This window comes from Prinia subflava, chromosome 10, assembly GCF_021018805.1.
Source record: "Prinia subflava isolate CZ2003 ecotype Zambia chromosome 10, Cam_Psub_1.2, whole genome shotgun sequence".
NCBI lineage: Eukaryota > Metazoa > Chordata > Aves > Passeriformes > Cisticolidae > Prinia > Prinia subflava.
The window spans coordinates 21041260-21054322 of record NC_086256.1 but is presented as its reverse complement, the minus strand read 5'-3'; the positions used below and the strand labels follow the sequence as shown (position 1 = coordinate 21054322).

At 38.2% G+C, this 13063-nt stretch overlaps 1 protein-coding gene across 4 annotated transcripts in view; it reads left to right on the top strand.

The window, feature by feature from the left end:
• CAMSAP2 (calmodulin regulated spectrin associated protein family member 2) overlaps positions 1–13063 on the top strand; it is an 80109-nt gene that overhangs the window by 33321 nt on the left and 33725 nt on the right. For all 4 annotated transcript variants that reach the window (XM_063407670.1, XM_063407667.1, XM_063407669.1 and 1 more), the window contains exons 3-4: positions 7194–7355; positions 8033–8116. In XM_063407670.1, coding sequence (XP_063263740.1) covers positions 7194–7355; positions 8033–8116 — 246 coding nt within the window. The remainder of the gene's footprint in view (positions 1–7193; positions 7356–8032; positions 8117–13063) is intronic.

Sequence of the window (13063 nt, the reverse complement as noted above, 5' to 3'; positions counted from 1 at the left end):
TCCCAGACTGAGCCGTGGCTCGGAAGGCTTTGTCAGGGGGCTTGCAGCCTGCTGAGGCTCAGTGCCACGCTTCATGCACTGGAGGAGACATCCCTGTTTCCTTTGCCAGGCTTATCTCCATGGATTCATACCTCAGCCCTACACATGTATTTTATTTTGGGAGCTCTGCCCCTTTTTCTCTTTGCCCAACTTCCCCTCTTACGTACTTCTATCACATCACCCAACCCTGAACTCTTCACCCCAAATCCTGCAGAAATCCAGCTTGTCTTGCCACTGCTCCTGCCTGTCTATGAGGAAGCAGCAATTCGCCAGCACTCCTAGGGCTGGCTTCCTTCAGCAGATGTTCTGAGATGAATATGCTTTGATCCCTCCTGGTGATATCTGCCTCTGCAGGTGTTAGCTGAGCTGCCAGAGAAGTTAAACCGGTGCTTTTAATGTCATTCCTATGCAGGTATGAGTGAGTCAGGAAGAGGGAACTACTTTTTTTTGATATATGGATAAGACAAACCCTTGTTTTTCTTTTTCCCACTCCTGTGTTCTTCAAATAGTAGTGGAGCTTGCTGTGAAAATAAGACATTCAGATGATATTGAATACAATTACTGCTTGTTCTTGATTTGAACTAGCATAAGGAGACAATGCACATAAGTAATTTTTATAAAAGAGTTTTGAGTTTTATCTGGACAGGATTTGACAGTGTGTTCCAGGAAAATCCTGAATTATCTGCAGAAACAAAGTCCTCTGGGAACTTTGAGGCTCTTGATATTACTTGTTGAAATGTGTTACTCTCTTACTTTACTTTAAACTATCTAACTCCCAGTATTTATCTTTGAAACATGGAGTACTCAGCATAAAGACACTGAAGAGCCTTTGTGGTTTTTATCATTAGGCGCTTGATTCTCCCAGTAAATAACTGCAACTTGCAATTGGTAAGTATATTTAAAAAGTTCAAAGTAGGTCATGTGAAACTATAAAATAAGTTGAAATTCAAATAAAGTGATGAACACCTTTTATTTGTTGGTTCTTGATTCCAGTGTCTGTTGTGCAGGTATTTTGTTTCACTATGTCCTGGAGTAGGTCAAAGTCTCATGTGGTTGTGTCATCCAGAAAATCTGGGAATCTCTGTTAGGTATTTAGTTAGGACTGAGTTAGTAGATCAAATTAGGAAGTTCCCTAAAGAGCATAACGAGGAAACCTTAGGTCAAACTTACAAATGCTATCAAAGTGCTTAACACAGCCAATATCTGTATCTGATAAATACGTTTTATAGAAGTGAATTATGTTTCCTGTGTCATGTGTGTATAGTCAGCCCAACAATGATCTCTTAATATATATATTCATTTGATAGATTACGAATTTTAAGAAGTTAACCAAATAGAGAAGGCTATAAAAATATTGAAAGCAAACCCCATTCCCTCTGAGTTGCAGAACCTGTCTCCAGGTGCTCAGTGTGACTGAGGAAAGCCTGTTCTTGCTGAGTAAGCATCCTGTCAGAGTCAAGCCCTTGTTCCTCATGGCAATGCAGCAAGGAGGTAATTCAGCATGATCGTTCCCTTGCAGGACAAGACTAACCAGACAGCTGGGCTTATTTTAGGATTGTGCTAAGCATAAGTATTGTGTGAGGCTAGAGAAGAATTGCATCAAAAAATCACCAAACAGAGCAGAACCGACTACTTCAGACTGCTCCATTTTGTTGAGTGAAATATTTTAGAATTTGTTTCCTTTGTAGTATCAAAATTGTCTTCATTTTGCTGTAAAAATGATGGTCAAATGAAGCAATAGCTTTGAAATTTGTAATAGGGTTATCACCTATTGATACTGCTCATTAATTCTTTCCTCACCTCCTACAATATTCAAGCCTGTACTTTCCCTGACCTGGAATTCTGCAATTTTTAATTGAGACTTGAAGTTTAGATGGTATCTCTTTATTCTAGCAGATTCCTTTGAGGCTTGGATTTCTTGGGGAGGGTCTCTGGGAGAGGGGCCTGGAGGCTTAAGCTAGCCATCCTCCTCAAGCTGTTGTTCACAGAACCCACAAGGAGGCCGGGTGCACAGACGTGGGTTAGCGTGGTATGGAAGGAGATCCTCCCAGTGCTCTTACCACAACCTTTCCTGTGTGTTTAAGCCCATACTCACCTGTTATTACTCCCTTTCTTTTACCATGGATATGAGCAACTCTTGTTTTACCTTTTTTCCTGGAGTCTGTGTCCTACAGTGATTATTCCATCTATATTCTTGATAATCAGAGTAATTTTCATCAAGCCTTTGGAATTACTGGGCTTTTTTACTGGAGTGTGAAAAGTACCTGGATCCAAACCTCTATTTTCAGAAGGCAGAGGCAGTTGGTTACATGCTAACTACTCATGCAAGGGAGATATGAAAATTCTCCCAGCTAAATGTAGAGGGCTGATCTCTTCTGATGTTTGCTCAAGTCTGATCCAGTTGAGACAAGATCTTTAGTGAGTTTAGGTAGAAATATATGTATTTGTTGTGCAATATGTTTTTCTGTTTACAGAAGCCAGTCTGACAAAGATCATATCTCATGAATTTAGGGGACTTTTATTACAAGAAAAATCTCCAGGAAGGAGTGAATTAATTGTTTATTTCTGTTTAGCATGAGGGTAACAATTATATCCTCTGTTTTCTTTCTTCAAGTACTGTAGTGGGAAATGGGTTTGTCTATGTTTTTCCTAAAGAGGGAGTTCAAAAGAGAACTCCCAACCAGAGTATCATTTAATGGAATAAAAGAAATATCCATAGTAGCAGGTAACAATGTAGGAGCTGTCTGTAATTTGTCTGTAATTTAACCATAAGTATCTGTATGTAGTATCATATACACCTTTTGCTTAGTACACTTTTTAATGAAGTTGGTTTTAGTTCTTCAGTGGAGGTGAAGAAAGCTCTGTAATCAAGTGTTATGCAGACAGGAAAGCATTAGCAGCCATGCTCAGAATAATTTTTCTTCTGCAGCTCTGTAAGCTTCTTATTGAACTATTCAGCAGTCGAAGGAAAAGCTGTGGAACCTACGTTACAGGGCAGAAACTAACCAGTAATTACATGAGATTGGTAAGATTAGTCAGTTAAAACTCTTGTGTTCTGTGCAGGCTGTAGCTGGGAAAGACAAAACCACATTTGTGTCTTAGAAAATAAAATGCCTCTAAGAACCCAGCATTTTGTATTTTTTTTAATATATTGTTGTGTTGTGTTTAAGACTTTATTACTTTGCACCATTGTAGTGAAGCAGTCAAAGAAAAAATAAAAGGTTCTTTGAATTGGCTTAAACCAAATCTCTGCATAACACTTATGGGAAAAGTGTATTATTTCCTCTGTTGCTCACTGCTGCTGTGTTGCTCTTGACTTTTTAAAAAGATATTTCTCTTTTATTTTATTTCTCTGTTACTATGTTTTGTATAATTTTGTTCCCATTTGGGGATTTTTAAAAATTATTTCTCTAAAATTATTTTTCTTTTTTGCAATCATACATCTTTATGCCTTGCTGCAATTCTGGATGTGGGAGGTATGTGACAGCATGAAAACCTGCCTGGGTTTTTTAGGCTGTGTATCTGAATGGTGCCACCTCAGAGGAAATACCAAAATTTAATGTACTGTCTTCATCCCAGTTGTCAGCAGCTCCTGGGACTTCCTTCAGCCATTGTGCCCAGGCTCACTTGGGGAAAGAAGACGTTGCTGATCCCAGTTTCTGCCCAGCTCAAAGTGGTTTCTGTTTCTCCCTCAGATATGAAATGTTGTTTCCTTACACAATTCACTCATAACTGCAGATCTGAATAGTAAAAATGAACTCTCCCTCTTGTTTTTTTTTTTAGCTGCACCTAAAATGTGCTGTTCAGTGAGAGAGGCCAAAAAAAATCAGAACTTTATTACTATCAACAGAATTTCTTAAAACTTGGGATTTTTTAGAGAACTTCATCAGTTATGCTGACAAAGCCTATATTTGGAAGAGTAGGACACCATAGTGCAGTTTTTAGTTTACTCTTTCTCATTGAGTGAAGTGAAGGAGGAGATGTAAAAGAACACAGCTTGTCTGCTCTTTCCAGAATAAGTGGAAGAAAACCAGTAGGGCTGTATATGCAATTAAGTAGTTTTCTTGTTCTTCTTGTAACTCCCTTAAAAAAAAAAAACCACAGCAAACAAACCAAACAGCTATTTTAGATATAAGTTATGCTATATGTTTATTTAGTTGCTTGCAGTTTTCTAGAGGAATAGATCCATATATGTTACTAAGTTTGAATATTTTTATTAGTAAAGAAACTAAAATAAAATGTTTGATTTTTTTTTTACTAGGTAAAAAAGTGTCAATTCATTGGGTTTTTCCTCAGGATAATAATAATTCTTCTTTTTATTATTTGCTAGTTTTTAAAAGTCTTCTGTGTGTTCTGGCTGGATTATAAAGAAAATAACTTGGAGTCTCTTTTGAGACTGAAGAAGCTTGTATTTGATTGCTCGTATAAAATAAAGATTGTGAACGATCTAGCCAGTGTCAGTAAAAGTTTATTACATCTAGTTTTGATAGTACAAATTATTATCTAAGGTTGTTCTTCCTTCTGTTTGTTTAAGTAGTTTGCACTTCATTAATGATTTGCTAGAAGCAGTGAAAATGAGACTCAGTTAAATGATTGTAAATAATTTACTTTTTCTAATGTATTTATAATGTATTGAGCATGTTGGCAGTTCCAGCAGCACTTCAGTGGCTTTCTCTCTCCACTGACAGTCCACTTGGTGGGTGTTTTCCAGAGAAGCTGATGCTCCAGCATGGGAGGTGAAGGCTGCTAAATTCCCTCTGGGGAGTTCCGTGCTGGTTTCTCTTGCAGGTCTCAGAGCACAGGTGTAGTAGCCAGGGCACTACTCCTGGATCAACAGCTGGGCAAGAAAATGCTGCTTTCACACCTCTGGGAGCTTCTGTGGCTGTCAGAGCTCACATGGAGGGCAGTGTCCCTCTGCAGGCAGGGAGTGATGGGTGGACAGAATCCCCTTGTGCAGCAGGCAGTGTGAACAGCTCTGGATCAGCCTGGATGACTCCTGGCACACTCCTGGCAGTACCATTCTCTATGAGGCCACTCTTATGTCTGGCTGGAAAACACATTTTTGTGTACTACTTCCTCTTAAAAAGCAAATCCATCATTTTCTTGGTGTTTTAATGTCTCCTTTTTATTTTTGGGGGGAGGTTCTGAAAATAGTCTGAAAACAGCGCAAGGTTTTAACCCAGGTGCCATTCAGACTGGGCAAGATGTAGCAAGGAAAGATAATTATTAGAGCAGTGACCCCAGATGTCAGAGATGATCCAAACCTGCCCTTCTTTGGTGTGTGTTACACGTGCTGAACCACCCCTCTGCAATCTGCGCTGGGAACTCCTACCAGAACTGCATGGATTTGTATGGCTGTCCCAGGCTCTGCAATCCCTCACAAAACTCTTTTACTCAGAGTTCGTCTGAGTCCTGATTTGAGCCTCCCTCTGCCCTGCACTGCAGTAGAGCCTTGTACCCCTCTGTAGAGCCTCTACCCCCCTGTAGAGCCTTGCTGCACTGCACCCTGGAGTGCAGGCTCCTCCTGGGGCTGCACACAGGCAATCCCCTTTCCTTCGTAAATACTTGGAGTGGCAAGATTTAGCTTGCACTTTCCTTCATTTGCCTAGGAATTTGTATCAGCATTAGTCCATCAAGGTCTGTAAACAAGCTCCTAAGGCATGGAAACAGTGGTGGAAGGAGTTTATTTGGGCTGAGTCCATCAGTAGTGGCAGCAGTGAGGAGGTGCTGGTTCCTTGCCCAGCTGTGCTGCTGCTGCTGGGAGCAGAGATGGCCTCTGGCTCTCAGGCCATACCCAGGGTGCAAGGACAGGGAGTTTGTCCCAGGAAGGTTGGCTGTCAGCTTCAGTTTGGTGCATGTCTGTTAAGTGTAGTTTGCCTTTTTTTGTGAAACAAAGCAACTTAACTGCTTTTAAAGAAACAGTACATGCTGCTGCCCACTTCTGAGGTCAGCATGATCCCTTTCATTGATGATACATGCACTAAGAGCAGCACACAGTCTGGATCTGGTCTTCTTTTTCCTGCTGGGAATTCTGGAATAAGTGATGTGCTTGAATTACCTCAGCTGTGATGATTAGATAGCATATTGCTATGTGACTCCCCTTGTTCATTGCTGTTACCATGGCTCTTACAGCTACCTTGTGAGATGTTTATATGAATATTTTTAATAGTATTGATGTGATGGTGTTCACAAGTGTTGGGGATCTTTGTTTGCATTGTGAGCTGTGTTTAAAGGCGATGTTTTAAAAATACTGTCTTTGGAAATTGTTCTGATCCATAGGCAATCTTGTTTAATACTTAGAAAGCTGTTTCTGTTTTTCTAATCATGAAGGAGAAGTAAATGTGTTTAGCTGTAGGCACTGCCTCTAAAAACCAGCATAATTTTGTGATTCAGTCACAAGTAATCTAATGTAAATCATGGTTGTCATCTTTTTTTTGCTATAGTGTTGAAATGTGGGGGGGATTGTTTATTTTGAACTATGACAGACAGTGAAATAGTCATCATCTTTCAATATATGATACCAGAAGAAATGTACCTCCTCTTTTGACAGAAGGTATATTATTTTAAACCTAGTTGAGTATCTATAGCTGTGGCACCTACATTACATCTGCATAATATAACTAGTTTACTAGAAGAAAACCAAATGTTTTTCTATCATTTAGGGGTTTTTTACTAAAGATTAGTATAATCATGTCTTCTTCCTGGATTAGGACTTTAAATATAGATGAACTTTCACTTATTAATGCGGCATTTTCATGAAGATGAAGGTTGTTTAGCAGGCAGTTTCAGCTTTTATTTCCAGGACAAATAACATTGATCAGGAGGTTTGGTTTTCCTATGGTGGCAAATGTAAAAGATCTCTTTAGCTCTGTTCAAAGTGATGTGATGTTTGAATCATTAAACTTCCTTATGCTGTTAACTTTCAATTTTTTAAATTTGGTTAAAGAAGTTATTTTAATTTGTAATTTAATCTGTGTTCTGAAGTCTGTTATGTTAGTTTCCATTTGTTTTTAATTTAAAACTGACAATCAGACAGAAAACTTGTAGCATGTACAGTTTTGGTCTTTCCTTGTATGTGGCTATGTTCAGAAGCAAGACATGAGAAGGATCTGCTGATTTGCAGACTAATGAGGTGTTGGTGCCTGTCGTTGCAGAGTGCTCACTTGGCCATGATCGACACCCTCATGATGGCTTACACCGTGGAGATGGTCAGCGTTGAGAAGGTCATCGCGTGCACCCAGCAGTATTCCACCTTCTTCCAGGCTGCAGAGGTCCCCTATGACATTGAGGATGCTGTCATGTACTGGATAAACAAGGTATGAGTGCTGGAAAAGCACGCTGGGCTTTTCTTTGTTGTCTGTGTGATTTGATTAGAGGTGAGAGGCTAGGATGTGTATTTGTGGATGTAGGTATATCAGGACTGTTCTGATACAGACTGTTCCTTCACCTGCTATTTGTGGAATATAAAAAGAAAAGTTTGCAGAAGTAAGTTGAACATGTGTGAACCAGATAAATGGGAAGTCTAAAATAATACTGTAATATATAGCACATATGATATCTTAGATGTCACCATCATGTTGAGGTGCCACAGTGCCTGCCCAAGGGTCTCTTTTTGACTCTATATAAGTTGTCATCTCATTGGGTACTTAGTCAAGATTTAAACCCAAAGGTATTCTGTTTGTTTGAATAAATCTTGCTTGAAGTGATCTACCTTCACTGCATAATCAAATCAAGTGACAAGGATACCCTGTTAATCAAATGTGACTGAGCATAATAGGGGACAGGTTAGTTTGTACAATGTAAAGCTAACAAGCAGTGACCTTAGACTGCATCTGAGACTGACATTTGCTGCTTTTGCTTCAGGGCTATAGTCTGAAGTGTTTGGTTTCTCTCTTCAGTTCTGTGTTCGTGATTTATAGACCTTTTGAAGAACTCCTAATTTCTATGACTTGTTTCTTAGAACAGACAACTGAATGAACTAATTTGTCTCTAGGTAAATGAACATTTGAAAGACATCATGGAACAGGAACAAAAATTAAAAGAGCATCACAGTGCAGAATCTACAGGAGGTCAAAAGGTAGGTGGAGGAGTTAAAATATTTTAAACAAGAATAACTATTTATAAACAGACATTGCAGACACCGAGCTTTTAACTGCTTGTTAAAAAAAGCAAACTTGTACTATTCATTTCATTATAAGTTTTATCACTTTCATGAAAATACACACTTAAAAATAAAACTAATAGTGTTGCACTTTTTATAGCCAGTTGTCCTTTCTGACAAATAAATCTTCGATTGCAGGGAAACATCTGTTACATTAGTGCTAAGGAATTTAAGAATAATGAATACTTTTGAGTAAATTAAAGCCCCAGACAGATCTGATATGAAAAAGACCAGAATTTTTCTTCACAGTTTTTTCCTTGTGTATTGCATGAATCTCAAAAGAGATCTGTACATGATACCATGGGAAGGATTTCTCTGGCTATGATCCAAAATACTGGTTGATTGCAGGTTTTATTATCTGTACAATAAAAACAGATTATGTTTGAGTCCCTCTCCTAACAGGATTGTTTTTCTTTTGTTTGCAGAGCTCAGTTAATTAAGTAGGGTTCTATGCCCATCAAAATACGTAGGGATAGCAGACAGTTCCAGAGTATGAAAAATTCCTTGCTTCAGAAAGATCTTTACCCTGTTGTGATGTAACTATTATTGAGGAATTGGTGATCAGTCTGGACACCTTTCGGTATTATCCCTGTGTGTGACTACAGCCCAGATTTCCAAGCTGCTGCAAGGCTGCAATCCTCCTTCCAGCCTGGCCTGTTCTCACGGGAGCTGCTGCCTCCTTGGCAGTGCCACTCTGAGGGAATGGCAGGCTACCAGCCTGGAGTAGATGCTCAGCTTCAAGAAACAGGAGTGTAGTGAATATCTGTGTATTTTTAGCATTTTTTTAAAATATGAGGAATGCCAATGAAGGCTGATGTGATTCAGCAAAAGAAAATGGTGGTTCTTAAAATAACAGTGTGACCCTGGTGCGTGTCCTGCCATGGAAAACTTAAACTGTGTTCAGTAGTGATAGTAGCATAGAAATCTGGAGAATAAGATGTCCTTAGCAATTTCATTTCTCAAATTTAGATAAAACAAAGTAAACAGAGGACAGGGAGATAACCTGCTTTCCTCTGTCCTCTAGTGGTTTTTCTTTTCCCTGAAAATAATAGTAGGGAGTTTTATGTGGTTTTTAGGTCACTTGGAAAGATGAGAACAATTTTGAAAATCAAAAGTGCATGAGAGTCTTAGTATGATAAACAAATATATATCAAAGTGAAAACTATTATCAGAGCAATTCCATAAGATTATCTGCATTTGTAAGTATTCAGTAATATTTATTTTCACTTATCATTTGCAATTTATATTAGGAGTAAGAGGATAACATTTTTAGTTTATAATATATCTTCACTGTCAACATTTTTAAATCAATTGTTGAAGAATTTATATAGTCTGTAACTGATCCCATAAATGGACTCAGGGGAATAACACATCTACCTAAAAATGGTATTGTGGTGTTTTAGATGAATTGTGAAGCTGTAACAGAACACAAGAGCTCAGTTTTGTTGGCCAAGGTACAAATGCATTGGTAAAATAGCAAAATTATGCAACAGTTGCTATATCATGGAAAAATGTATATTTAAAGCCATCTTTTCTGTACACTGATTTTTTGATAGTATTTTCACAGGTACATATTGTGCTTTTTGCCTCACTAGGGATTCAGTTGTATAAATGACATTGTCAAGTAAGGTATTCCGTGCTTGGGGGTTTTATTAGTATGAGGAGCATTTAATTCTAGGGTTTTTTTTCCAATATTTAATTTCCAGGTTTTTTGAGAAAAAACTGTTCAACTGATGGTTAATTTACTGCTCTGATATCTCAGCTTTTCTTTTAGTCATATGTCTCACATTATTTCCCAAGTTTCCACTTACTCTTCCTAAAGGTGATGGTCACTGCAGGCATGCAAACATCTGAGGTTTAGAAACACATGAAACATCCCAACTGAACCCTGTATTTCTTAAATGTGGGTTATACTGAATGCTGGCTTTACAAGGAAAACTAATGCAGATGCATTGGATGAGTCCATTGCATCAAATCAGGTTGGCCAGCATCTCCAACAGGAGTTTCTGTTAAATGTGGCTCCTGTCCAGCATCTCTCAGTGTTCATTCCCAGCTGCCCGGGTGTTTTACACTGGTTCTCTGTCTCCATATTGCACCAGTCCTGTATTCCTCCTTTAAAAGCACCAAATCTCTGATGGTATTTGCCTTACCTCTGCACTCAGCAAAGCTGTGAAAGAACTGTAGCTGAATTCCTGTACCAGGTTTGGGTCTTGTTGAAATATATATATATTTTTTAATTTCATGTTGTGCTTGGCTTTAGTTATTAGTAACAATAGGTATTCTTAGTTTTAAAAAAGATGAGCAGGGGGGAATTAAATTCTGCCTTTGTATTAACTAAAGCCCTACTATATGATTTTCCATTCTTTGGAAAAACTAAACTATGCTTGTATATATATATTTAGCATTTTCTATGCTTATATTACAGTTGTAGCTTAATTATCAGTATCTGAATTGTTTTATTTTCTTTCTTTGATGTTTTTAAATTCCTAACTGCTGCTTCTCTTTTTTTTTTAAACTTAGCATGAAGGGGAACTGGGATTATCCATTGTTCAGCTTCTCACTCTTCCACCATCATTTTCAGCCTGGGGCTTTTTAGTTTATGTTCTCCATGTTACCAAGGCATTTAGCAGTTCAAATGGAGAACCCCAGATGAAAATTTAAGAAGTTTTGCTATCTCCCTCTTCTAGACAAAACCTTTGTTTATTTACGTTTCAGAGTTTCCAAGGTATGGTCAGGTCTTGAACCTGAACTAAATTTAAATGCTGAATGCCCCTTCTGCTGATTAGACATGGCCAAACAAACATGGCAAAAATAGATAATTTTAGTCCATAGGGAAAGTTCTTCTCTAGGTTTAATTTCTGGCCAAGAAGCAGGAAAATTAAGTACCTGAAAGGTGAAACAAAGTTAACATGTAAATTTTAAAATAATTTCATAATTTCCTACAGTTACACATTTTTAAATTAATCAGTTGTGAAAAATAATTTCATTGTAGCCTTCAAGCCTGCCAAACTGTGTTACTGTGTTGTTATAGAACTGTGGTGAATCTTTTTGCAATGAATAGTAAATATCCACGTTTACAAAAGGTTTAAACATCAAATACAGATTATTAGATACTACAAATTATAAGAAATACCTGTTTACTATGTCTGGATAGCTAAAATCAGTATGAACAGATTATGAGGTTGCTTTTGTTTTCTTTCCCTGTCTTCTGCTACTAGCTGTCTGTAGAAGATAAGAGAGGAAGGAGTGTGTGTGATTTTTAGTTCCAGGTAGTCCTCTGTGGACCTTGATCAGCTGGTGATTTGTGGTAACCTCATCTTTTTCTGGTAGAGTCTCTGCATCTCTTTTCAGAATTAGGATTTCAAGTTTTGTAGTAAATAGCTTTGATTTTCAGGCTTCCACTGAATAATATGTAGTGAATGTACAGTTGCACTGGTTAAATTGCTGATTTCCAGTGAGGTTGGAACTTCCCAAAAAACACGTTCTTCTTCTATCTGCTTCTGTGGTTTAGACTGAATCAGACATAACAGATTTAAATCAAGTGCAAATCCTATGAGAGAAACAAATGTAACTTCATTTAAGTACCTGAATTCTTCAAACTTTTTGTATGATCAGTTTAAACAGTGCAACCTCGTGTGTGAAGGTAAAACACTAACACTGTAGTTCCACTTTCCAGTAGAATTGAATGTTTCATAAATCCACACTGCTCCCCAAAGCTAACCTGTCAAGAAGAGAAGTTTGCAGCAGAATCAGCTTCTTGATCCAATCAGTGCACAGCTGCATGAGCACACAGATGGTGCAAGGAGGACAGCAGAAACAAGCAGTTAATGAAAGGCATGACTATTGTGTTCTGGCACCGTAAGATGAGTTTATATGGAAATAAATTTATCAGAGCTGTGTTGAAAACTTTTTGTTAGGGGAGGGTAAAAAAAACATTGTGTAAAACCATAGGCTCTCAACCTGCAGGATTATTTTGTTCTTTCAGCCTCTTTCAGCCTCTGTTCTTTTGGGAAGAAGTCAGCCCGGATTCTCTGCTTAGTTTGTTTCATAGTGACTGAGTTCCGTGAAGTTCCAGGGCAAAAAAGTTTATTCTTGCTGATCTAAGGTGACAGTTGAACAGCCACTGAATTCCCAGGTTGTCCAAGAGACTTCAGCTTTTCTTTAATCTCTTTTCCTTTATGTGGCCTTAGAAAATGTATACTTATAAATCTTATGGAATGTTTGAATTTAAATTTCAAAAGTCTTTCATCCCTCTGAAGCATATTTCTAGTCATCTCAATCACAGTTTCAACCAGGTGGATAAATAAAAATATATATTGGATTACTAGTTTTGAGTTGTTACTGTTAAGAGGAGCTGGTCTTTGGAATTGAAACAAATCTGTGCTTTTTTCCAGAGTGCTTCTTCAGCCTAGCATTAAATAGACATTGGAGGGCTTTTTGAGTCCAGGTCTGAAATACGCTGCACTTAGATAGATGCAAGAACAATGTTCCTGTCAGTGTGAAACAGAAGAACAGGCAGCCCAGATCTGATCTCAGCCAATGTAGCCAAAACCTTGCTTTATGATACGGTTTAGAATTCCTGATTGCAGTTGAAAATTAAGATGATTTCTTTTCCAGTTCGCATGTTTTTCCATACACTATTTTTCAGTGAGATGAAGAGCAACTGAGTCCTACGTAAAGTGCTTTAGTGACAGAAGTGTCCAGAGCCACACACTGACATGCATCCTGCAGTTGATTTCTTCTGAGTGCCTTTGGGATCCTTCCCTGCTCCAATCCAGGGAAATGGAGGAGAGGGATGTTGAGAACAGCTGTGTTACTGCTGCACACCCATTAGTGCACAATAGCTTCTTTCCATAAAAGCTC